Source organism: Melitaea cinxia, chromosome 27 (assembly GCF_905220565.1).
Source record: "Melitaea cinxia chromosome 27, ilMelCinx1.1, whole genome shotgun sequence".
Classification (NCBI taxonomy): Eukaryota; Metazoa; Arthropoda; class Insecta; order Lepidoptera; family Nymphalidae; genus Melitaea; species Melitaea cinxia.
Window position 1 is genome coordinate 1,529,019 of NC_059420.1, and position 27,042 is coordinate 1,556,060.

The 27,042-nt window shown below is 35.3% G+C and overlaps 1 protein-coding gene and 1 long non-coding RNA gene across 3 annotated transcripts in view; both read right to left on the minus strand.

The window, feature by feature from the left end:
- LOC123667213 (LIM domain-binding protein 2) overlaps window positions 1-27,042 on the minus strand; it is a 50,316-nt gene that overhangs the window by 7,608 nt on the left and 15,666 nt on the right. Inside the window, exons 1-4 of one of the 2 annotated variants that reach the window (XM_045601170.1) lie at window positions 8,483-8,640; window positions 6,324-6,399; window positions 3,059-3,161; window positions 2,100-2,272 (exon numbers count right to left, since the gene is read on the minus strand). In XM_045601170.1, coding sequence (XP_045457126.1) covers window positions 2,100-2,272; window positions 3,059-3,161; window positions 6,324-6,399; window positions 8,483-8,625 — 495 coding nt within the window. In that variant the 5' untranslated portion in view covers window positions 8,626-8,640. Of the gene's footprint in view, window positions 1-2,099; window positions 2,273-3,058; window positions 3,162-6,323; window positions 6,400-8,482; window positions 8,641-27,042 lie in introns of those variants that run through there. The other variant, XM_045601169.1, reaches the window with a different exon arrangement.
- Window positions 8,946-10,896, minus strand: LOC123667214. Its single transcript, XR_006745415.1, has 2 exons — window positions 10,742-10,896; window positions 8,946-9,122 (listed from the first exon to the last, which is right to left on the minus strand). It is a non-coding gene; the product is annotated as an uncharacterized LOC123667214 (long non-coding RNA).

The following is a 27,042-nucleotide window of genomic DNA, read 5'->3' on the forward strand; positions in this document are numbered from 1 at the left end:
AAAGGTCCAGAGGGCAAAAGGAGGAGAGGTCGGCCACTAACACGCTGGGGAGATGACGTCGTGAAGATAGCAGGGCCTAACTGGGTATGGAAGGCTCAAGATAGAATTAAATGACAATCTCTGGAAGAGGCCTTCACCTCATAGGTGGTCCTCAGGGTTCTGGTGTACAAACAACTACTTTTTATTAATAGTAATTGTTATAATTTTTTTACCAATAGCAAATTTGTTTGTTCTTATCGATTTTTTCGTAATCAATTTTTGTAGAAAAACCAGAAATAAAAGGCTTTTTATTTTTATTATTTATTGTATTTTTTTATTTAGGGGGTATATATATATAATACATAATATATATAAACTAAATCGACTGTTAAAATATATATATATATATATATTTTAACAGTCGTTTATGAACCGATGATGATGATTCTTTTTTTGTTGGAAAGAAGATATCCAAAGGATGGTACTGTGATAAGGTAATAATTAATTAATTTACAAAAACAAAATAAATAATAAATCTTTTAGTTGTGGATGCCGGTAGAGCAAATAATTACCAATAAAATGATATATAATTAAAGTGGAGTAATTGTGAATTTTTTATTAAAAAAGGAGGCAAACATTTATTAACCTTAGCGTATTAATTAATTAATGAAGATGATATATAATAACTTTTATATACTATTCTTATATACATTGCATAATTTTTATAACGAATACCAAGCACTCATGAACAACAAGGAGGTTGATTTAACAAATGTGGCACAATGCCCGAACTAGGTTAATTTTTCTATTGTCCTTTTGACTCTATTACACTATAAGCACCAGGAGATCATAAATGACGAAGTGGTCATTTTAGTTTTTAAATACTTTGTAATTAAAACCAATTTATTAATTTATATTGATATTGATTATTATTACTGTCTCAAATGACACCTTTTATTTACATACGTAATTTAGGTTATTATAAATATTAGGAGATCATAAACTACCAGGCTATAAAAAATTATTAAATAAATTTAGTGACCACATAGCCGCCTTTTATAAAAAAAGGTCATACCTGTACGTACTAATACTACAAGTACCAGGAGATCATAAACTGTCAAGAGATCACTTTAGCTTTATAAATACTTAACCTTCTTTATATTTATCACAGCAGTTAAAACACCTACTGTTTACGTAATTTATTACATATAAATAAAATTGAAGTGTCTGTCTGTGATTTCAAAATAAGTGTTTTTTTTTTCAAATGCATATAGTTTTATTTAGGTACACGATAATAAAAAACAAACAAACGAATTTATTTATTTTTCTGTTTGTATCATTTGTTTGTTAAACGCACTAATTTCAGGAACTTACTGGTTTGGATTGGAAAATTATTTTGTGTTGGATAGCTCATTTACTGAGGAAAGCAATAGGCTATTTATTTCTTTAATTTAACGCGGGTAGACCGCGGGGCAAAGCTAGTTTATATTATAAATATCATAGCCCACCAGGTAATGAATTTAGTGAGCACAGCCTTTCAAGGGTGTTTCCTGTACTCTTAACTTTACATGTACTAGGCTAACATAAATCACCAAGAAGTTAAAGTAAGTTTAGTCACACCGCCTCGAGCATGTTTACTTTATTATGATAAATGATACAGATACAAGGAGATGATAAACAACCAGGGTATCAACTTAGTAAAAGTAATTAGTTAAAAAAATCATTCTGTTTTGAGACCCAAAGTTTACTTACTTGGGGGTCGTTCATTGTTCACATGACATAAGGGTAATAAGGCTGTAAAATATCATGTATATTTTTATTTTTCGTTGTTTCGTGATGTCTATCAGTAACAACTAATAAAACGTGCAACCTTAATGTCCGTGAACATTTTTAATACGACGCTTAATCGGATGATACCTATTATCTGAAGTATATTCAGAAAATTTCAATTTACTTTGTACCCAAAAAATATATTTGACTTATGGGATTTATGGGTATGGGAATGTCTAATGCTTCACGAAATATCACCGATGGGGTAGGGGGTTAAAAAGTTGCAAAGGAATAAGCGCCTATTCTTCTCGTTACAAATATCAGGAGAGCATACACCACGAGGAACATACCTTAGTGAACATTGGTTTTCCGTGATGCGTGACCATAGTACAGTGGTCGCAGTCGAGAGTGATGCTCGTGTTGTGGAAGGACTCCTTCGGTTGCCTCATCGTGTAGTACAGCTCTGAGACACCGCCTTCATATATACTCCGAAAGTACCGCGGTATTAATGTCCTGCCTATAGCTGGAATGTGAGAGAAAATTGATTAATAACATATAAACAAACTAGGTTTACTAATACTAGCGTCTGATAGAAACCTCATAAAGAAAAACTTCTGTTAAACCATAATAAAAGGAACTGTAATATCGCACTGCCGGGCATTTCTCTGTTTCTCCATGTAAGAAAAAGGGTCGAAGCTTAGTCCACAACGCTGCTCTACTGCGGGTTTTATCTTTTTTTTTATACAACTAGGTCGACGAACAAGCGTACGGCCTATCTGATGGTAGGCGGTCACCGTAGCCAGTAAACCCATGCAACACCAGGGGTATCGCAAGTGCGTTGCCGACCCTGCCCCCAATCCCTCCAGGAGCTCTGATCATTTTACCATAGCAATACAACACTGCTTGCGAGCAGTATTATGTAGTTGTGATTTTCTGATGTCGGGGTAGTACCCCAGTCCCGTGATCGCTATCAGGTACCTGTTCTGTTTATCATATAAATATACTAACTTTTAAACTGAGGTAGGGTACAGCAGGAATTTCCTGCTCAAAATATGGAGCAGCCCACTGGGGTAGTACCTCGACCTTACAGAAGATCACAGCAAAATAATACTGTTTTCAAGCAGTATTGTGTTCCTGTTGGTGAGTAACCAGAGCTCCTGGGGGGATTGGGGATTGGGTCGGTAACGCGCTTGCGATACTTCTGGTGTTGCAGGCGTCTATAAGCAACGGTAATCGCTTACCATCAGGTGAGCCGTACGCTTGTTTGCCGACCTAGTGACATAAAAAAAAATAAATACCAAATACTAACTGTATCTTTTGGGTCCATCCTCTAAGCAGAAGGTAAGTGTGAGCGTCGCGTCGTCCTCGAAGAACTCCGTCGCAAACGCGTCCCACCATAGGTTATCCGAATCCTGTAACACCATAAAAATTTAATTAGCCTCTTAAATCATTACAGCCTATACAGTTCACTGCTGGACATAGGCCTCCACAAGTTTACGCCAAAAATAACGTGAACTCATGTGTTTTGCCCATAGTCACTACGCTGAGCAAGCGGGTTGGTGACCGCAGCACTGGCTTTGTCGCACCGAAGACGCTGCTGCCCGTCTTCGGCCTGTGTATTTCAAAGCCAGCAGTTGGATGGTTATCCCGCCACCGGTCGGCTTTTTAAGTTCCAAGGTGGTAGCGGAACTGAGTTATCCCTTAGTCGCCTCTTACGACACCCACGGGAAGAGAGGGGGTGGCTATATTCTTTAGTACCGTAGCCACACAGTAGTATCGTAGCCACACAGTAGTACCGTAGCCACGCCTCTTAAGGCAGTTTACAATTTATCTTTTTTTTCTGTGTCCTAACTTTTTGTTACTTCTAAACGACTTCAAAAAAAGGAGGAGGGTCGCTATTTGACTGTATTTTTTAATGTGTGTTAAGGAAAAGGAAACGTGGCCGCCCCAAGCAAAGCAAACGTGGCGTCGCTCCGTCACCGCGGAGATGAAGAATGTCGGGCTTTCCTGGCCCGAGATTAAGCTGATAGCCCGAAAACGAGCGAGATGGCAGCGCACTGTGGACGCCCTCTGCCCCATTCAGGGGACACAGGACTTGATGATGATGATGATGATGTCAGACCGTTTTTACTCGGTGAAACGATTTCGGTAATTCTTTTTTTTTAATTAAAAGCTAGTGCTTATCATGTGGTCCTATGTAAATTTGATCGAGCTCTACGAGTACTTTTTGAGTTATTAATATACGAAACATAACTATGAGGGAAAGAGGGAAAGAAAATGTGTGCTCGCGCCTATCTCTCTTACTGCATTCGCCTCGCTCAATCACACATGATCACACTTTTCGTAACGCTCTCACCACGCAGTCACCAGCTTACTCCCCAAGTCAAGCTTACGTAAAGAAGTTTTACTTCAAAAGTATTTGTCATATCTCGTTAAAATTTAAATGGGCCTATGTGATAAGCACCACCTTTCAATTAAAAAAGAATCATCTAAAATTGGTCTACCCAAAACAAAGTTCTGAGAAACCATACATACAAAAACTGAAGTAGGGTAGCATAGATACCACCAGCCAGGAGGATGACACCAGTCAGGCGACTGGTGTAATACCTCGACCAAGTGACCAAATGAAAGCTAAATAATACTGTTTTCAAGCAATGTTGGGTTCCTGATAATGAGTAAGGCGACCAGAGCTTCTGGGGGGAATTGGGGATAGGGACGGCAACGCGCTTGCGATGCTTCTGGTGTTGCAGACGTCTACGGCTACGGTAATCGCTTACCATCAGGTGAGCCGTACGCTTGTTTGCCGACCTAGTTGTAAAAAATATACAGTTGAATTGATAACCTACTCCTTTTTTTAAGTAGGTTAAAACGATATCTAATTATTTATAACTGTAATTATTGCTAATGCTTCGTGACGTCATCGCTGTTCTGACGTCAAAGCGAGAACATCGATAACGTACTCGTCAACTCAAGAGCTATTTCCCCTTGTTGCAAAATTCTATTAAATTTCAGTGAAGCAATTTCTTAGCTGTATATTTTTACTAACAATATCCGTCCGAATAATTCGCACTAAATAAGTAAAAATATTATTGACCCTCAATCATGTTGACGTTGTTTCAAAATTAAAGCCGTCATGTATATAAGTTTAATAATTAATTAATATACAAAAAGAAAAGCAGTAATAATTTCTTTAGTTGTTGATGTCGGTAGAGCAAGCAATTTATCTATAAAATGATATATAATTTATGTGGAGTAATTGTGTGGTTTTTTTTTTTCTAAAAAGGGAGGCAAACATCTTATCCTTAGCATATTAATATATATCTATCTTATTACATATAATAAAGTGGTAGGAAAGTCAAAACTGTACATTGAATATTTTTTTTAAAATAATACTTGGGGTGTGATCTACAATCGATACCGAAGCCAAAAATATGGTTTTTAGAATTTTTGTCTGTTTGTCTTTTTGTCTGTATGTATTATGTCCGGGATAAACTCAAAAAGTACTGCATGGATTTACTTCAAATTTGGCACGAATATTATTAAGAAGTCGGGTCAACATATAGGCTACATATTATCACGCTATCACCTACGGGGAACGAGCAGTGAACCTTTATTTCCTCAACGCATTCTGTAACAACGTGTAATCTAACGACGCATATTTGAATGTTGTTGTTATTATGTTAATAACCATGCTATAAGCTAGCTTCACACTGTAAAAATCACGCAATATAAGTAACTAAGATAAACATAATTAAATAAATATAAGTAGACAAGATAATTTTAAAGCAGCGCCATCTATGAGATTTTTCTGTAGATATGAAATGTAAAGAAGAAACGGGTAAATGAATGGTATTTTAAAAGGTATAATCGTAGGTATTTTTGGTGCTGTTTAGCGTTCACGCAGACGACGTCGCGGGCAGCAGCTAGTATTATGATAATTTAATATTTCGGTGAGCTATGTATATTCTGTGGGCGTTATAGGTCACGTTCCACGTGAAAAACATATCCTAGCCATTTTTAAATTTTATCTTCATCATATAAGAGCTACTGGCGGGGTAGTTTAAAATAAGCAGTCCTTTCATAATTAACTAACGACCCGCCCCGGCTTCGCACGTGTGCAAAAACTATCAGTGTTTCTCTACTACATTATGCATCTACTATATTATTATACATATAAACCTTTCTCCGGAATCACTCTATTTACTCAGAAAACCCGCATCAAAATCCGTTGCATAGTTTTAAAGATCTAAGCATACAGACAGCGGGAAGCGACTTTGTTTTATACTATGCAGTGATTGTAGCCGTGCTTACGTGCTCATTGGATGTACTTATGACTAGCCTTTTGGTGTAGTTTGTAGTGACCCTGCTGTTTGATCCACAGGCAGTGGGTTCTATTCCTTGAATCTGGGTATATATTTATTTATATATGTATTATTATGTTTCTGTATCGGCCGGCTGTTACTTATAACACAAGAATTAAGTTGCTTACCTACCTTAGGAACAGACGATCGTGTGTGCATGTTGTAAGATATTAAAAGATATGTATGTATGTGTATATATAAGTTAATTCTTACCTCGGTTCTTTGTTGTAATCGTTTATTGAGTTCGTAGACCCTGTAGTCGGGTTGCCCGAAATATGGAGCGTGCCTTCTGAAAAAATTAAAAAATAACCATTATATAATATATATAGGTATATATGAGTTCTGTTATTGAAGGCACAGCATGAAATATCTTACAGAAGGTCACAGCTTAATACTGCTGTGTTCAACTAGTGTTATATTCCTGTGTGAGATAGGTGACCAGAGCTCCTGGGGGTAGCGTTGGCAACGCACTTTCGATGCTTCTGGTGTTGCAGGCGTCTATAAGCTACGGTAATCGCTTACCATCAGTTGAGCCGTGCGCTTGTGTGCCGACCTAGTTGTATAAAAAATAATATAATTGTGTTTGTTTGCAAACGAAAAAAAAACCGACTTCAATTACAACGACAAGTAATACAACGTAGGTAGAAGAATAATTGTGTTTGCTCGCAAACGAAAAAAAAACCGACTCCAATTACATCAACAAGTAATACAACGTAGGTAGACGAAAAAATAGTCAAGTAACTACGCATTATCAAAGATTACTCCAAAAGTTGTAATCAGATCTCGATGAAATTTAAATGTGACCACACGATAAAACACCGGCTTTAGATTAAACTAAAAATCATCAAAATCGGTACACCCAGTAAAAAGTTATGCGTATTTTCAAGGATTTCTACTAGTGGTAAATTCCTATAAGTGTCTGTCAAGCCTGCAGTATTGGAACGAAGTTCCTTACGGCAGGCTTGACATTTGATGGGCGACCGAACTGAAAAAAATGTGATACTAAAACCGTAAGAAAAATATATAACGGAAGTGACGTTATATCAGTCACACGACTGTATAATATGACGTTTGTAAAACTAAAATATTACTAGTAAACTTTTTTTAAAATTATTTATGTAATTTTATACTGTCGACAAAAATAAATAAAGACATGTTTTTTATTTCACTTAATAATTTGAATTATTATTTTGTTTGATTTATTTTATTTTACGGTATTTGTTATTTTCTAAAATACTAAGTTTCCTAAATACTTTTATGTACTTAATTAAAAACCAATCAACAAAATTAAAAAAAAAAACCTAGAACTAGAAAATATATATAAAATTCAACATTTTTTTTTTTCAAATTGTGTTGCTTCTATACTATCCGAAGAAACTTCGTTCCTACCCGGTGTCCCATGACACCACATAATTTGTTAATTCTTTTCTCTGCTCAAATTCCACCATAAGCACTTTTACATGACGTTTGTATAAGATATAATTTAAAAATTAAATATTTTATTATTTATTCTAATTGACGCACATTAAGCATTCTTTTTATATATGGCCATCTTTGGATTAGATAGATGGATCGATTGATGGACCTTACGGTTAGCTAAATATGTAATATCCCACTGCTGGGCTCTTTACCCATGTAGGAGAAGGATCAGAGTTTAATCCGGCGGCCTTAACGCTTGCCACCATATATTATTCAATTTTTTTTTACTATAGATAGATATATTATGAAATTATACGTAACATTAATATCATTTATCTATACTAATATTGTTTGTTTGTTTTAACGTGCTAATCTCAGGAACTACTGGTTCGATTTGGAAAATTATTTCAGTGCTAGATAGCCCATTTATCGAGGAAGGCTATAGGCTATATATCATCACGCTAACACCAATAGGAGCGCAAAAGAAGAATGTTCAAAAATCGTTTTTTTTTGTTTCCTTTTGAGTTCTTCCCCAGTTAGCCCAAAGAAACTGTTACACGCGGACGAAGTCGTGGGCAGAAGCTAGTTTAAAATAATATTAAAAAATTCGAAAGAAACAAACTTACATATTTAAAAATCAAAACTTTTGAATAACTCGGTAGTAGTACAGATATAACGTTTAGCTAGCCGTCAAATATACATAATTATACTATTATCATCCTTACGTAATTAATGAGTGGCCTAAACGCAGCGGAATTCAATCGTAAAAAAGAATAATACATCAAAAACTTATATCTGTTCATTATCGTCATCCGTCAAATGGCATTTTTCACAACTGGTAAAAAAGGCCCTTAATCTTTTGAAAACGATACGGTTATGTGTTTGAAAATTAATTATATGTTGGTAACAAAAACAAGTGACATTGTTGTTTTGAGTCGTAGTATACTCGTTACCTATAATATGGGTCCGGTATAGGGTGGTAGAGCGGCGGCGGCGCGTACTCATACTGGAGCTGGTGGTGGTTGTGGTGGTGAGGCGAGAGGTGGTGGTACTCGCGGTACTCGCCCTCGCCGAGCGAGCCCAGCGCCACCGGCATGTAGGCCACCTTGTCACCGCGCCATCTAGCCGAGACACTAACCTCCGCGAATCTTATGTTATCCTGGTACTTTTCGACACTATTTTTTCTTCTATTCAATCAATAATGGACACCTTCGCGAACTAAATTAACCTCCGCGGATCTTTTATCAAACGGGTACTTTTTTAAATATTTTTTTTATGTATTCGTATTCTTTTCTTGATTTATATTGTTATTTTACACACAAAACCTTTTTTTAACTTCAATTAATAATTTTAAACGTATACGAACTCTTAATTATAACTTTTTCGTTAATTAAAAATAAATAAATACTTTTTTTATTTATAACTTTGGGAGTTTGGACACTTTGGTATCACATGTATTGCACTGTTGTTAACTCGAACGCATCGCTTTACACACGCTGTGAGCACATATTTTACATTATTTTTTCACGTAAATCCTTATCAGAAACGTAAAGAAACAAATAGCTAGTCGATGAATCACGCGACCCGACCGTACTAACAAACCGAGGACGACTGATAAAAAGAATTTCGAATTTTTCGCGCGGGAAGTGTCATCTAGGGCTGTGAAACGTCCTATATCCTTTATATACTTAGAGTTGCTATGGGAATCTCAACTCTAATTCTTTGTGTTAAAGGCGATAAGAGAAAATGACACTCGCATAGACTCGTGGAGCGGCAACGTCGCGTCAGCTGGCCGCGCTAGTAAGCTGCGTTCAGAAAGGTCAACATCGGTTACTATTTTTTTTATTACACCGGCTATTTTCGTTTTATCTTGTTTGTTTTTATTTCAAATTCAATTAATATAATCCACATTGCTCTAACTCGCCTTATTTACATACATAGTGATTTGTATTTCGAAATTCGAAATTCTCAGCGAAAAATATTGTCGTTTATGATTGTAAAAATATGGATTTAAATCGCTTCCTTCCGTAAAGCTGTGTGATACGATGAATACTTATTTAACAAATTATGAATGAAAAAAATATTCACAGAGATTTATTATTCAAATACTATATAGCAATAAAAGGCATTGTTTTCACCGCTGCGGCCTCGAGCGCGCGACGTTGCCGCTCCGTGCGCTCGCGCCATACTTTTTACTGTTTCACATAGAGCGCTCATTACGACACGCACACATCGACACCGATATTGTTATATCAACGTACAGGCCGACATAGTGCAAGATGTACATTATGTACATTCCGAGCTACGACGCCGTAGGTATGTAGGTGAGCTACGGAGCGGTACACAAATCAAACACTACGTCTATAAATAAACGGGCAGATGTCCGTGAAAAGTTTACGCGTCATTACGTCCAGGTTTGGATGGTTTTATTGCCAAATACTTTTTAGGACGCAACGTTCACGAGACACCGGTCGCGATGCGGAAGTCCACAGAACTTCGACAAACTCATGACCTCCTGGTACAATTGAACGGTACGTTTAGAATGTTTGAAACTTTGGAATGGCGAGATTGACAGTCTTTCGAACATCTTGCAACGAGTGAAAGGGGGGTAGATAATTTTGTTACGACTAACGTCATTAGTGACGTCCGTGACACGCAAAAAATAAATCGATAAGCTGTACCGTCGTCACTAAATCGCGATAATAGATATTTTGAAGGGCGGGAAAAATTTCAACCTACAATTATTCTAAAAAACCACATCTTGACAATAATATAAAAACTATAAACATTAAAAAAAAACAAGTCATCTATGCAATATCACCGATCACTAATGCAAAAATCGCAAACTTTTTTTATGCTACCTTCATCAGAAACACCGTGAGTATAAACTGACAACTACATAAAATAAACTGTCACAACACAATCTAACACGTCGCAAAAAAAGTTGCAATACTCTAATTAACGTCAAGCGGAAACCATTAATGGCGCGACATCCGCGGGGAACTAGCTTATCGCGCAGATACCGATAATAAACAATGGCACAAACGAAAAAATACTTGTGATAAGGTCGAGAAACGTGTTAGACGCGGCAATCGCGAAAAAACGAGCGTGCTGACGTGCCGTCACTCTCCAAATGTATGTCATGCCGGGTGTCAATGACTCTAGCACACGTAAACAGCGAAGCACACGTGCGGGAAAACTCGGAAAGCGACCTGAAACTATGCTTAACGGGTACGAACTGCAGTAAATCTTAAGTGCGCGCTTTGAGATCGTTCGCGTCCGCAGCGCGACGCGGCCGCGACAACAGTGCAACGAATGCGTAGAAAAACGTAACTAGGAATCGATTTATCGTAAAAGTTGCATCGCGACTAACTGTTAATAAATTATCGATTCCGAAATTTGTGTGCGGAGCGCTGGCCACGTACACTGCAGCTATGTAATCGAGTACATAGAAGTGTGCCGCGCTGTGACGAGTGACGAACTGTCAAATGTTCGGGAGACTTCGGCCGCGCTCGGGTTAGTCCCGCGTCACACTCGGTGGGTGCGTGACCGACATTCCGTCATTAGAAACAAATAGATCGATACGGTATAAGATCTCGTCTTAACCTTTGAATGAATAATATAAGCCAATTTGAAAAGTTAAAATGAATAACGGATGACCCAAATACTTACTATATATTACTAGTATTTAAACAAAACCATTTGTACATGAAATGAAAATATAGACTAATAACCATCTCACATTTTACTGTTTTGAAATGACACGCGCGCATCGTAATAATTATCTAGCAATCTTTATAAATAAAAATGAATCCCTTAATGTGTTGCTAAGCGCTAAATTCGAAGTCGGGCTAATTTTGTTTAAAGTTATCATAACACTTTGTAATAGGTACTTAAGGAACGAAAAGACAAGAAAATTGCTTAGAAAGTACTAAATTTCAGAAAATGTACTCCTTATACCGCGTATACGTATGCGCAACGGTCACAGCACTGGTTTGTAGCTGTTGCGCTGGCGGTTGCGGGTTCGATCCCCGCACGTGATAAACATTTGTATAGATCATACAGATGTTTGCCGTGGTCTGGGTGTTTGTGAAGTCCTTGTGGGTCTCCCCACCGTGCCTCGGAGAGCACGTTCAAGCGGACACGGTTGTTATCACGTACACCTGATAGCGATCGTCACTCATAGTCTATTCTTCTCAGAGAATATATCGGCCAACCCGCATTAGAGCAGCGAGGTGGATTTTTGATCCTTCTCCTACATGGAGAAAGCGGCCTATGCCCAGCAGAACTGAATAGAACTATTATTTAAACTTCTTACGTTTGACAGCTCGCAAGACAGGACAACGACTGTCTTGGAGATAATAACCACATACAGAACCCACCATTACATGACACAACATTTCAAGTTAACAAACTTTCGAAGTTTTTCTTATAAAACTGTATTTGCAACTTAAAATCTGCATAATAGGTTAGATTTAAAGTAGCAATGACGGTTTACCGTTCAGCGTTTTCCGTTATAATGAACATAAAAGAAAGTATTTCTAACATTTCTTTCTTGAAGACTGAACGGTCTGTAGTTATATTTTAAAACGACTGATTCTTCTAGGAAATAACAAAAGATTTTCAGCTATGTTTAAATAATATGACAAAGTTGAAAAGTTTGTTTTAACGCGCTAATCTCAGAAACTACTGGTTCGAGTTGAAATAATCTTCTAGTGTTTCCATTTACCGAGGAAGACTGTATAATATTTTAATATATTTTTTCTCCAATCCCATTAACGCAGGTGAAACAGCGGGGTATAGTTAGTATCTACATAAATAATCGATGTTTGTATGTTTGTCCTCTATGCGAGAAACCATTGATCAGATTATGATGGAACTTTGGTGGTGTTTCGGGAACGCACGTCCACGCATAGCTAGTCCATTATTTGCTCCCCGTGCGAAGCTGGGTCGGGTTACTAGTATATTATAATTTTAATATTAAAATAACATTATGTAAATTTTACAAACAAAAACCTAAAAAAGAATTAACAGAAAAAGTACACTTTCATAAAAACGACGTATTTGACAGATTGCAAGAAAGCACGTTTGTCGGGTTAGTTAATTCTTAATTTGCTTGTTTGTAAGAAATGAAAAGAGAACCAATGATGTCTGCATATAATAATTAATCTTATTACTGCATTAATATTTAAAGTGTTATTGACATAAAAGTGATAATGAAAAATGATACGATACGCGACTGGAGTTCCCTTTAAACACTGAAAAACACAAAACACGACTCTCAGCGTTACAGCTCAGCATTACTACACGATTCAACTCCCCATATATCCTTAATATCACGGCTCTCGTACAGTTTGTTAAGGAGTAAACTTGAATAAAAAAATAACAAAAACCGCCAAGTGCGTCGCGATCCTAAACCCCCCCCCCCCCCCGCTCGGCTCCGCTCGCCCATCTCCGCGGCTTCAACGCGATTAGATTATGTCACATTGATTAATATCTGAAACCGGCCCGCGGTCACTCGCACTCGACTCGCAACTTATCACAGAAAACCTGTTCGGACAGGTGACGACTTGTGCGAAAACTCATTCTTTATCACTCATTAAGAAACACTAATCTACGATATGGTAACTACGCGTTACACAGCGCTGGCGGTCGCGGGTTCGATCCCGTTCTTTGTAAATATCTGTATAGCCCATTTAGACGTTTAATAGTAGTCTTATATATTGCGTATGTATCAGACCAGGAGTGAATCCTACTGGGATCCATTTTGTGCGGAATTTATTTCAAAAATTAAACATGGTCTAACCCAGACTGATACAGAACATCGCGAAAAGTGGAGGGGCATTAGTAGGAAGACAGACCCTGGAAATAAAAGCCAGGGACAAGAATGTAATACAGAAGAATAACAGTTATGTATACATTGATATAGTTATGTGAAAAACCGATCTGGTGTAATGGCGCGTGTAGTCGCCTAAAACACCGGCGGTTTGCTATTTTAATTTCCGCCAATCTGTTTAATATAAATAATGGATATTTGTATTTGTACAAATACCTACCCTTGCATACCCTTATATATATACATACCCTTGCTTCTGGTTTGGATGTCTGTCATTTTGGGTCTGTCCACTGTGCGGAGAGCACGTTCAGCCGTCGGTCCCGATTGTTATCATAAATACCAGATAGCGATCGTTACTCATAGTAGGGAACATATCCGCCAACTCACAGTGCAGCAGCGTGATGGAATTAGCTCCAATCCTTGTCCGACAAGGAGAAAGAGACCTATGTCCAACAGTGGGATTATACCTAGGCATGAATCTTAATGTATATAACATTTGAGAAGAACCGCTGTAGTGATAAGAAAAACGCCATTGATACCGATGGTATCAGATTTGACCCTCGTTCGGAACTAGTTATATAAATATCTGTTTCCTAAGTATCCGTAAATCCGTCAAACTCTGTTATTATCATAAACAACTGAAAGCGATCGTAACTCTTTTTGGGGTCATTACCCATCAACCTGTTGTGAAGCCGGGTGGTGAATGAAGCAATAGCTATTTTTCTATATGGATACCAAGAAGATCTTCGCGTTGCTGTAAACTTCAGTTTCGTGTACTGATAAAAGACCTTTGCATTTCAATGCGCCCAGCATTCTTTTAAAAGCTTAGTTTATTTATTTATTTATTTATTTTATAAATAAAATATTATCCAATTTTTTTTATCAAAGTATCAAAACCACATAAGCGAAATTCATATCTCAAGACTAACTAAACAATACAAAACTACACTCGTCTGTTTCATATACAAATATCTTTCTTTACAAATCTAGGAGTCTGTTTTGATGATAACACGTAACAAACAGACATCTATATTTTGTAACGTTTAAAAATAAAAAGTCCGCCGTTTTAGAAAGTTAGTGAAAGCGTTCGTTGTCTGGACGTCGAGCGTATGAAACTTATGTACTAAATGTATTTGAAAATGAAAAAATAATAAAAATTAACATTTCCTGTAAGAGAATAATGAGATTATATAGAAAGTTTGATTTAAGTGCAGTTTTTGTTATATTTGATATTTTATGGGAATGGAAGTTTGGAAAAGTATTTATTAAAAATAGTTCGAAATAATTCTTAGATTATAATTTAAATTTTGTATATTTGTTGGTAATTTTAAAAATAAGTAAATGATTGTACGTTTAAGTATGTACTGTATTTCAATTTTAATAAAATGTACTAAACGAAATTCTTATAATTACGTAAAGGATAAAAACAAAAGTTTTATTAAAATTTACGTTATGTTTTGGTTCTGTCAATAATTTTACATCGAAACTAACCTCGTCATGTAGTTTTACTCGCATGAATTGTCTTTCTTAAAAAGTCGGGCTAGAACGCAGCCCTATGAGACAACTGCATCTCTAGTTATCTACAAGAAGTATTATTACAATCGGTTCAGTAGGTTTTCCGAGAATAACAAAAAAACATTAAAACAAGCACATTTAAAAATCGATAGAAAAAAGTTACAAAATAATAATTGAAAACGAGTCTATAATTTGTCACAAAGATTACATAATAACACATCCCTAGTATAAAAAAATCGAATTCCAAATTCGAAATAAATTCAAATAGGGAACGCTGATCATCTCTTTATCGAGAGGGAGCGAGCGAGAGGTTGTTGATTTAATTCATTAGCGGGAAAGAGATGGCACGACCGGCGTTCGAGCGAGACAGCGATATACAAGTGTTAGCGTGTGAGAGTAAGACGGGCGCAGTCTGTTGACGTAGTAGTAGATGAGATAAGGGGCTATCAGCAGTTTCATGCGCATTTACTTTCGGTCGAGTACTTGCTCGTATTATATGGCTTCTTCTGTGCGATATTGTTATATAGCTATATATATTTATACATCGATTTTTTTTTTAATTTTATTCTATATAGACCTTGTCTTTATATGATTAGTAAGATTCAAAACTACAATTTCTTAGATAAATAAATATCACCTTTACAAATTAACAGTTAAAAGCTCAGAACTAAAAGACATATAAATATAAGAATTGAACTAAAGCTGTTCCAAACCTAATTTTACAAAAAAAAAATATATATTAATAATAATCCAAGCTAATCAAAAATGAAGAATATTTATATTCTCCATTTTTGATAAACGTTTTAATTTGTTAAACAATTGCATTTGGCTATAAAATTGCATAGATGTATGTTTGTGTGTGTGCTAACACTTATTCAAGTTTTTTTTTTTTTTGTAAAGTTACTATTCATGTTAGTGAACATACATAATATCTTAAAGTATTAGTCTCTCATATACGGTATTATCGATCGATCGATTCAGCTTGCAAAAGGCTATTGCAATGTTTCAGGTAGATGTGAAAAGCTGGACGAAAAAAATGTGTATAATCCATAATTTTACTTATTTTATATACCATATAATGCTTCAATTTTATTTTGTTATTTTGTATATTATGTTAAATCATAAACAAGATGAAATTTTAAATTTACTGTCAAAACTGAGGCGGCGTTATCACATAAAGCATTTTTTTTCCATCAAACTTTGAATAACAACTTTAAAAATTAACTTAGTACGTGTTTCGTAACAAATAAATAGGTTTTGATAAAAATAATTAAATTAAAAATTAATGACATGTATGGTCCGCCAACCCGAAGTTGAACAGAGAGGTGGATTAAGATCGGATTCTTCATCTACATGGGGTAAGTATGTATGCTATATTATATGGCTTAGCTGTGTGATGTTACAAGCTGAATAGTATTGTCAACAGTTTTAGTAAGAAAAAAAAACCCAAGCGAGTTACCATTCAAGCAGCCTGACGATGATAAGCGCGGCATTTCACACGCACACGCGCGTATTTCGTCTCACGCGCACAGACACAACTTATTATTACATGGACGAGACACACTAATATGGCGACAAGTAGAAATTTTACTTAGAATTCTAAAATAATAATATTTAATTATAGTTTTTCAAACTTAAAAATTACTGATATTACTCATACTCTCACGGTCACACAATTTATTTATTAGACATTTTTTTTCGGAAGTTTTAAATTAACAATCGCAAAGTACCGTAGAATCATGTGTCCAGTAATGACATTGATCAAGTACCTAGGCTTCAAAAGCACACTTGAATCGTAATTTTCCAAATTAAACTATATTAATTTTAATAAACTAACTATGGTTAAAAATGAAGCTACCGTCGATTTCGAATACAGATTCCGCTGAGAAGAATAGGTAAGAAACTCCCGTTACTTAAAAAAAAATTTGGACTCGCTTGCTTGCACGAATGTCGAACACTCGGCTCGGAGAGCCGGTCACTTTGCGCATCTTGCAGTCGTATAAAAAAATAATTTTGTTCGTTACAGAAACACGAAAAAACAAATAAAAAAAACGTTAAAATATTTAGTGCTTATTAATTGAAATGAAATATCTATATCATGAAATAATTAAACACCAGAATATGAGAAGAACAGAAATGATTAATAAGTATTTAAACGTTATCTATTTTGATTGATTCAGCCTGCAACATCACACAGCTGGGAAAAGGGCCGGAGCTTAATCCACTACGCTGCTTTACAGCGAGAGATCCGCGAAGGATATTTACGATACTATGAGTAACGATCGCTATCAGGTATTTATGATAATAACCGGGACCGACAGCTTAACGTACTACTGAATAATCGACAGATAAAATGAAAATTAATAGTGAAAAAGAAATATGTGTCACACGCTTTCAGTTAGATAGATTTATCAGAACCTGCGAAGCAGGAGCTTTACTAGCTGTTTAAATCATTGTGTGCTACTACAGACTGGAAACTAATTCAGCTCTAAATTTCAATATAATCCGTTCAGACTTTCTGTTATGATTGAATGACAAACATCCTTAAGTACTATCTCTTTAAAATAGTTTTTAAATGTAAGTTAATTCTGCCAAACATGAAATAAAGTCCGTGTTTTTGTACAAAAATATATAATAGTATTTTACAGCTATTAATTATTTTAAGGATTATTAGCATATTTTTTTTTAATAAATAGAGAAAGTAATTTAACACCTCAATACATAAATTAACATAAAATATTGTATTTCCTTATGTAATTTCACATGTGTAATAAAGTGTTAATGTTTAATAAACATTAAATTAGAAATGGTAATAAATAAGATAATTATAGGTAGATTTAAGAAGCCTAAATCACACAAAACTAAATAATTTTACAGGTTTATTAAGATTATGCTGTATTATATACACATAGGCTATATTACGACACGGGTCATATTAAGAATCAACAAGAGTGACTCACGAGTTTTGTATTTACTATTAATTAATCCTTTTCCTACATGGAGAGAAGCCTTTGCCCAGAAGTGAGATGTTACCATATCATTAATAAAAATGATATTGTAATTGCTTTTACTAAATAACGACTATGTATTTCATGTAAGACATCGTTTATTACAACAAGGACTAGGACAAGTTTATTTTTTAAAAAGGTAACCGCGAAGTTTATCGCCTATTAAAATAATAATGCTTTCAAGCAGTGCTATGTTCTGTGGTAAATAAGGTGACCAGAGCTCCTGGAGAGGGTCGGAGGTCGTGGTGGCAACGCGCTTGCGATGCTTCTGGTGTCGCAGGCGTCTATAAAGTACGATAATCGCTTAAAATAGGTGGACTGTACACTTGTTTGGTGACCTAGTTGTACAAAAAGAAAAATAGAAAGATTCATCTCACCAGAATCTACATTCCGAATCGGTGGTGTTTTCATTGTAACTATAATTGATTAGTATTCAATAGCAATAAATGTGTTTCTTAAAGCTATATCAATGGAGTAAAATTTTGATATAAGTATTAGTGAATATAATATTAAAGAAAGTATTAAAGCAAATAAGAGATCACCCACCAAACAAGTTTTTTTTTTAACAGATTATTAGCCCCCCTACCCACCCTCAGTGATATATGGTTAGGTTTTAAACTACTCTCTTTCTCATTGCCAAATATTACGTGTATTTTTTTTTTCCTACAAAGTGTATTGAACTTTTAAAGGTTATACTTTTTTTGGCGCGTTAGGGAAAAATGATGGGAGTAAATTATTACGATCATTTTTACATCACAGAAAATCGGACACCCTGGAGTTAGCTAGTGAAAAAAGAAGAAAATGAAGTATAACTTCTTACGTGCGTACATAAGTACACACACACACACACACACACACACACACACACACACACACACACACACACACAGACACACACACACACACACACAGACACACAGACACACACACACACACACAGACACACACACACACACACACACACACACACACACACACACACACACACACACACACACACACACACACACACACACACACACACACACACACCACACACTTTTTAAAAATATAATCTTTAAATAAAGGTATCAGTCAAATTAAATTTTGGGAAATTAAGCATCATAATACAAATTTCCGACGTGATACAAATTTCAAATATCAAGATTGCAACATGTTTTTGATAGTTTTTTTTTTTTGGGTAGAAATCCCATATTCCTCTTAGTGATATTTCGTGATGTCTCCCCTTTCTAGCCTGAATTACTTTATGGAAAACCCCTGACTAATTAGTATACTATGACGATTCGATTGTGCTTTTAAATTTAAAATCTCCATTAATAAACAAAAATTTTGAAATTTTTGTTAGCTGAATATAATAATCTAGAAAGTATTGAAGTACATAAGTTACAATCGCTACTTGTAGTAGTTAGTAGCAGTAACTAAGCATGTAGGAAACACTTTTCTTGGAATGAACAATTTCATATATATTTTGCAAGAAGTAATCTATTAGATACTTTGATTTATTCGACGAAATTTTGCTAATGTATTACCATGAAATGGATGTTTTAAAACTATATTATGTTTTAGTTGGAAAAGAAATATACTAAGAGTGGTACCATGATAAGGAAACCAGGATCTGATGATGGGATCCCAGAGAAATCGAGGAAAACCCTCGAAAATCCCCATAACTTTTTACTGGGTGTACCAATTTTGATGATTTTTAATTTAATCGAAAGCCGATGTTTATCATGTGTTTACATTAAATTTCATCGAGATCTGATTACAAATTTTAGAGTAATCTTTGATAATGCGGATTTAACTTGACTATTTTTTAGTCTATTTACGTTGTAAGTTGTAAATACGTTTCCATGTAATTGAAGTCGGTTTTTTTTTCATTTGCCAGCAAACACAATTATTAGTTTAAATATTATCTGTTCTTAGTGTTATTTTTTATACAGCTACTCACGGTTTCCACTCAGTTATGTCCGATCCCGATAAAAAGTAGCTTATTTGTTATTTTAGACCTTCAGCTATTTACGTACCTAGTTTCATGAAAATGAGTTCAGTAATTTTTACGTGATAGAGTAAAAAGCATACATCCATCTTTATAGACTTTCGCATTTATAATATTAGCAGAAAGACATAATCCTTCCTTTGCAGTCGGGTAAAACAACAAATGTCAAAAATATTTTATTTATTCTAATAAAAATTATAATTGAAAAATAATTTGTTAAGATTAAATCTTGAAGTTTTATATATATAACAAATCATGCTCCAAGGCGTCAAACATTTTTACTGCTATATGACGACATAATAAAAAAAAATAATCTATAAAATTTGAAACAAAATTAGAACAACTTCATTCGTTTACTTATTTATTCATTTCGAATTTCAAAGTCACTGGCAATAAATAGATTTTAAAAAATCCACATAATATGTAATCTATAAAACTCAGCTACAACCTTCTCCGTATCTACTGTACAAGCGTGTTGAACTCACGCACACAGACACGAGACTAGTGTGCGTGAAGACAATAAACCCTCGCTGTGTGCGTTCAAGCTAGATATGATGTAGCGCGATTGATGCATTTAGAACATTTTGAGTTTTTTTTTTAATTTGTTATAACTACTACCTATATATTTACTAATAACAGTCAATAATTGTGTGATATTGAGGTTAGGTTCAATTTATGGTATAGAAGGCTGAGCATACTTGGGTTAAATTTTTTTAAGCATTATTAGTCGAAAATTCGTGCTAAGCCAGCAGACTTACTAATTTACCAGTTTTCTTTAAATAGATAAGTAAATTATTATAACCGAAGTTAGATAGTTAATATATATTATACAGTATTTAATCCTAATAAAAAATACTATTACAGGATTCCCACTGTATTTCATAAATAATATTTTAGGACGTAGTATGCACATAACATTGTAGAAAGTCTTACAGAATTTTTTTAACGTATATTGTGTATGAACATTAAAACTTCAATCTGTAAACTAAATACATAATTATGTCACTATACCAAACGTGACTATAATATCATGAGAAATATAATATAAATATATATATTATAATATAATATAAATATAATATACACACTTGCTTTTGGTATTGAAAAAAAAAAAAAAACCAAAGAGAAGTTATATGAAAAAGAAAAAAATATTTTGACCCGATAATGTCAGTACCAAACCTACAATGATAAGCTCGAGACGACCGATACAAAAAAAAGGCAAATATGTCACAAGTAATCATAGATAATTAAATTAAAACTAGACAATCTTTTGGTTAAATAACCGAAAAAAGTTTTTAAATAAGACTTTATTTAAATTGTTATTCATCGATATACTAAAACTTAAAAAAGTTGCGACATTATTTCAAAACAAATTCATTATCTTAAATAAAAAAAATAATTCTTAGAAAAGTCCAAGACACTCCAGTCGCAGTATCTAACACACACAACCGCAAGCACCGCTACACGAGTACTGTGCGATTGAAACAATTATTCGTGTATGTACCCGACCTTACGGAATTCCAAAATTTAAACTTTTTTTTCTTTCTCGTAACATGAAAATATTAGTGGCCAGGTTTATTTCGAATCAAAACTTACTTTTTTTATTCGAAACATGAAATATAAATGGGCAGGTTTATTGGTAAATAAAACAACAAAATACAGAAATAATTTATAAGGATAATATTACATAAACTTTTTGTACGAAACTTATAAAAACCACAAATTTTTTTCATGTCTTATTTATAAATAAAGGAATTACAGGAAATTTATTATAACATGAATAAAATTAACAAGTGGCAATATAATTCGACAAAGTTACTTGGAAATTAAAAAAATAACCTTGCGTACGATTATCTGCTTTTTTTAATAAAAAATAAATTACAGAACATTCAATGTTTAGTCAAAAACTTAAAACTTGTACCTACGTACGCGTTAATACCTTTGTTATATTTTACGAGCGTTTAAAAAGTTAGCGGACGTAAAAGCGCGGGAAAATTGTTTTCAATGAAAAAATATAAAGTTTTATTTTGTTGGCGTCTTTTTTTATATGATTGACTAAATTCGATATTTGATGATGATGATGATGATGATGATTTTATTTACCTACATTAATATTTTAATAAATGCGCGACTGTTATTTTACGAACAAAGAAAATAAATTAAAAAGTATTTTTTTTTTAAGTTTTACTATAAAAAGCAAGCAATGTAATTATTATAAATAAAATAAATAACCGCTTCACTCTCAACGGCCCCCAAAAGTATTTTGTCCTGTAACCGGGGTCCTCCTGGGGTCCGGAAACACACAATACACAAGCACAAACGCCACACCACGACCACGACGAACATCCATATGGCCAATACAAATGTCTGTCGTGTGCGGGGATCGAGCTCGCGACCGCTAGCGCAACAGCCAGTGCTGTGACCGCTGCGCTAACGCGTCGTCAACTTGGGAACAGACGTACGTACTTAGTTGAAGACTGAAGTTTAAATTCTTAGCTCTGGAGTTTCATGATGGTCGATGCAGTTTCTATTTTTAACCAACTTCAAACAAATAGAGGTTCTCAATTCCACAACACCTTTTTTTATGTGTTGTAACATCTGTTATATTTCTGAACCTGGCTGAAAGCTGGTACTTGACGTGTGGTCTCATTTCAATTTGATCAAGATTTGGTAAGTAGTTTTGAGTTACTTCAAATAATGTGTATTTAATTAACTACTTCCTCGCCCACTACCTACGTTGTTATTCGATGTAGTTGAAGTCGGTTTTATTTTCGCTAGCGTGCGAAGTGCAAACACAATTATTGTATTACTAGCGACCTCCATATATATTTACAAGATAAGTAATCACCAACATATCATATACTAAAACCTTCTCCGAAACACTCTGCGTCGTATGTTATAAGTATTATACCGATCGGTTCAGTAGTTTTCGCAGTATAGCCGAACAAAAAACCGGCTCCCGGTCAATTAGTATAGAAGATCGATCTTTTAAATAAATAAATATAGTTTTTACAGACACGGTCGTCTGTTCCTAAGGTAGGCAACTTAATGCTTGTGTAACAGACGATTGATGTAGGTCTTAAAGGCTGTGTAATGTTATGGCCTATAAGCTTTTTTAGGTCTGTGGGTTTTGATTATTATTTACTAGTTGTACTCTGCGCGCGTTGCTACACTTTGTTTGGTCGTACCAACTCAGGAACCTTTGTGGGCTCATGCACAACACTTTGCTGAAGATCTTGACATGATCAAATACAAAATAGTTATTTAGGGTCTGTTTCACCTATTGTGGATAAAAGTTATTTAACGGATAACGGTATCTAACAAAAGTTTTTGATATGATATTTTTTTTTCATCGACCACCACCACTTACCACAATGTTCATGAGGTATAGCTATTCGCAATTATGAATCTAACTGTTATAGTTGATTGTGGTGAAACAGGTCCTAGGCGGAGGCACAGCAGGAAATTTCCTGCTTAAAATATGGAGCAGCCCGACTGGAGTAGAACCTCGACCTTACAGAAGTACACAGCTAAGTAATACTGCTTTCAAGCAGTGTTGTGTTCCTGTTGGTGAGTAGGGTGACCAGAACTCTTGGGGGGAGGCGATCGGGGTTAGGGTTGGCAAGTGCTTGCAATTTTTTTGGTTCTGCAGACGTCTATAAGCTACAGTAATCGCTTACCATCAGGTGACCTCCACGCTTGTTTGCCGACCTAAGTTATATAAAAAATGACTTCTTATACCTCCGGCTGTTAAAGTTTATTCGTAACTTATGTGCTGGATAAACTCTATCCACAGCCGGTAAAACAGGCCCTTACAAAATTAAATTGAAAAGTTTTTGTTTTTCAGTGAGACATTGCTTATATTAACATGACTAGCTAACAGTGATGAGTAAAATTGGTCTTGATCTTGCAATACTGTGCTTAGACTGGTAAGGCAATTTTTTTTTATTGGAGAAAATCCATCATGGATGCCCTCCAGCGCCAGAGGGTTATGTCAGACTCCTCCTGACTAAAAAACCACCACGTGTGAGCAGTCGTCCGCCTGGGTGGGGCGAGATGGGGTCGCGCTAGCATTCGCCACCTCGCCCCGGAGACTAGTAAGACCAAGACCACAACTGTCCAAGTCTTGGCCTTGGTCTTGCTTTGCTCATAATACTAGCTTATACACGCGATTTCTCTTGCTATAATTATTCAGTATTTATACAATAGGTTATACATAAAGGCTATTGAAGATGTTACAAAAAAGTCATAATTTTAAGGAAGTAAAATTGATTTCGTCAAATATAAGGCATATCCCACTTTCTACTGATCCTTTTTTTTATAATGAACGGAGATTTATTACACTAACTCTAAAACAACTGTACCAAATGAAATAGAACTTAGTACGTAGATAGCTGGACATCCAGAATAACATATAGGTGTTCTATTTTAATGAATATAGCTATTGTAATAAAATCATAACGAAATTAAGGTAGCAAATGTCTTACAAAACTGAGGGTGAATTAACATCTTTTTTTTTGTTCTATATAGCGCATCGTACTTAAATAAGCCTAGGCGTTATAAAATCACAAACACAAATTATTATTATTATTATAATCAAGCGACGCCGGAGACAAGTGTACCATTGATTTTTCATTTGCATGTCAGAGGGAGATGGGTGGTGATATTACAACGGGTGCGAGGGAGACGGACAATGTTATTAAATAAGGGTGCGTGTCGTGAATGAGTTTGTAAGAACTGTTGTATGAAGGTCGAGTTTAACCGAACTATGACGAATTTGACCGATCTTTAACAAATTATGAATATTAGGGCATGTCTCACAGGTTGTGGGTAGCGCTATTTGACGCATGACGGTATCCAAGAGATAAAAATTTTGATATGTTATTCTTGTTATCATCGAATTTTACTTTAACTGCAACTGAGGTAACTGAGGTAGGGCACAGCAGGAAATTTCCTGCTCAAAATATGGAGCAGCCCGACTGGGGTAGCACCTCGACCTTACAGAAGATCACAGCTAAATAACACTGTTTTCAAGCAGTGTTGTCTTCCTGTTGCCGAGTATGGTGACTAGAACTCCTGGGGGATGGGGTCGGCAACACGTTTGGAATGCTTCTGGTGTTGCAGACGTCTATAAGCTACGGTAACCGCTTACCGTCAGGTGAACCGTACGCTTGTTTCCCGATCTAGTTATATATATAAAAAAGAGGCCCGATAATGTATTAAATATGTATTAGGCGTCCTTTTTTTCTTTATTTATGAAGTTTTAGTTCAGGACTACGCCACTCCATAGGAACATCACACATTTACATACAAGAAATTAATGAGGTCGTCGTCGCATACCAATGTTTACAATCTTGTACAATAGTTTTGCCGGTTCTGAGAGGATACGCCAAAATTGAATTACAACCTCCGAGCTCTTTAAAATTTTGAGTTATTTGCAGCATATCATTTCTAATATCTTCATTTCTGACACGTTCCACCATAATGTGAACTGCATCTTCAATGATGCCCGCATTCGGTACACAACGGAGATGGTACCTTTTTCATCAGGTAAGGCAACTTATTAAGTGGAATGTAGAGTGTCAAATTGTTCAATTAGCGTTATCGCTTTATGTTATATAGCCTAATTTTCATCGAGAATAAGGATACATGTACTACTTATATGATTAATATCTGGAATTGACAATCGTATTTGTTTTATTAGAGGAACTGGCCATATTTAAACAAAAATTTATTTCATTTTCGTCGTTTTATGAAAAAACGAGAAACTGTGTGTGCGTGTGTGTGTAACTCATAGAAATAAATGATTCGTATGATTTATTTTTGTGTTACCCACACATGAGGAAATTCTAAACAATTTTTAATCGATTCTTTCGAATTTCCATCTATTGGTTACATCAATCCATAGCTTAATTGGCTAAAGCACCGACACGGCAAGTCGGAGATGCAGGTTCGATCCCCGCTGGAACGGTCGATTTTTGATATGATATTAAAAATTGTCATAAAATAAAGTTTCTTCACTTCATCCGAATCTAAAATCTAATTTGAAGCCTACTGCTAGATTATTAAGGATTCTATGTTAAAAAACCTTAATAGCAGGCATTGAACCCGCGACATGTAGCCAAAAAACCGCCCAATAACACACATCACATTGACTAGCCCATTGGCGCAGAATGTAGTGACCCTGCTTTCTGCTCCGGTGGTTGTAGGTTCGATTCCCACCCCGAGTCTGGGTGTAATATATATTTATTTATATATGTAGAATTTATATGTATGTATATCGAAAAAAAAATGTAGCTATACCAGTCGGCTGTTACTTATAACACAAGCATTAAGTTGCTTACTTTAGGAACAGACGACCGAAAAAAAAACATCATATTTAAGGCGGCAAGAATTGATATTATCAATGACTTAAGACTAATTTTGTGTGTTAGAGAAGAATTGGAGCATAATCTGCCACGCTGCTGGACTATGAGTAGGGGAGACTGGCTACGGTTGTGACAATTGAGGTTCGACCGCCAATAATTTTGTTAATTTACTAATTAGTTACAGTTAGGCAACATGTATAGACATGCATCGCGCTTCTTTTTTCTCTTACACTCTTCCCCGCATTCCGTATAGTTTCGCGGTTATAACGACTGTCACTACCGTACCCTGGCACAACCGTACCCAGTCTACCCTAGAGGTATATTGTCCTACCGAATATAATGATCATTATTGGTGTCAATGATGATATCCAGGATGGACAACTTTATATACTCTCTTAGGCAAGGTGGGGATACCTATAAAAATAAAAATATTTCTACAAAATTATTCATCCTGGGTTACAGTTGAAGCCACAACTGCCATAGGAATTATAACACCTCAAAAAAAGAATACCTTCACAACACTGCAGGAAAGCAGTATTATTTAGCAGTGATCTTCTGCACGATCGAGGTACTTCCCCAGTCGGGCGTTTCCAGATTTTTTTAAGTAGGATAATTCCTGCTGATCCCTACCTCAGTTTAATTACATACGGAATCGGCGGTAGTTTAAAATTCTAATTTTTTAAACGATTCGAAGGTAGTTTTGAAGCAGAAAGTAGTTTCTAAGGAAGTTATTTTTTATTTCGATGTTTGGAAACGGTTTCTAGTTCAAGTCTCCTATTACAATGGAATAATT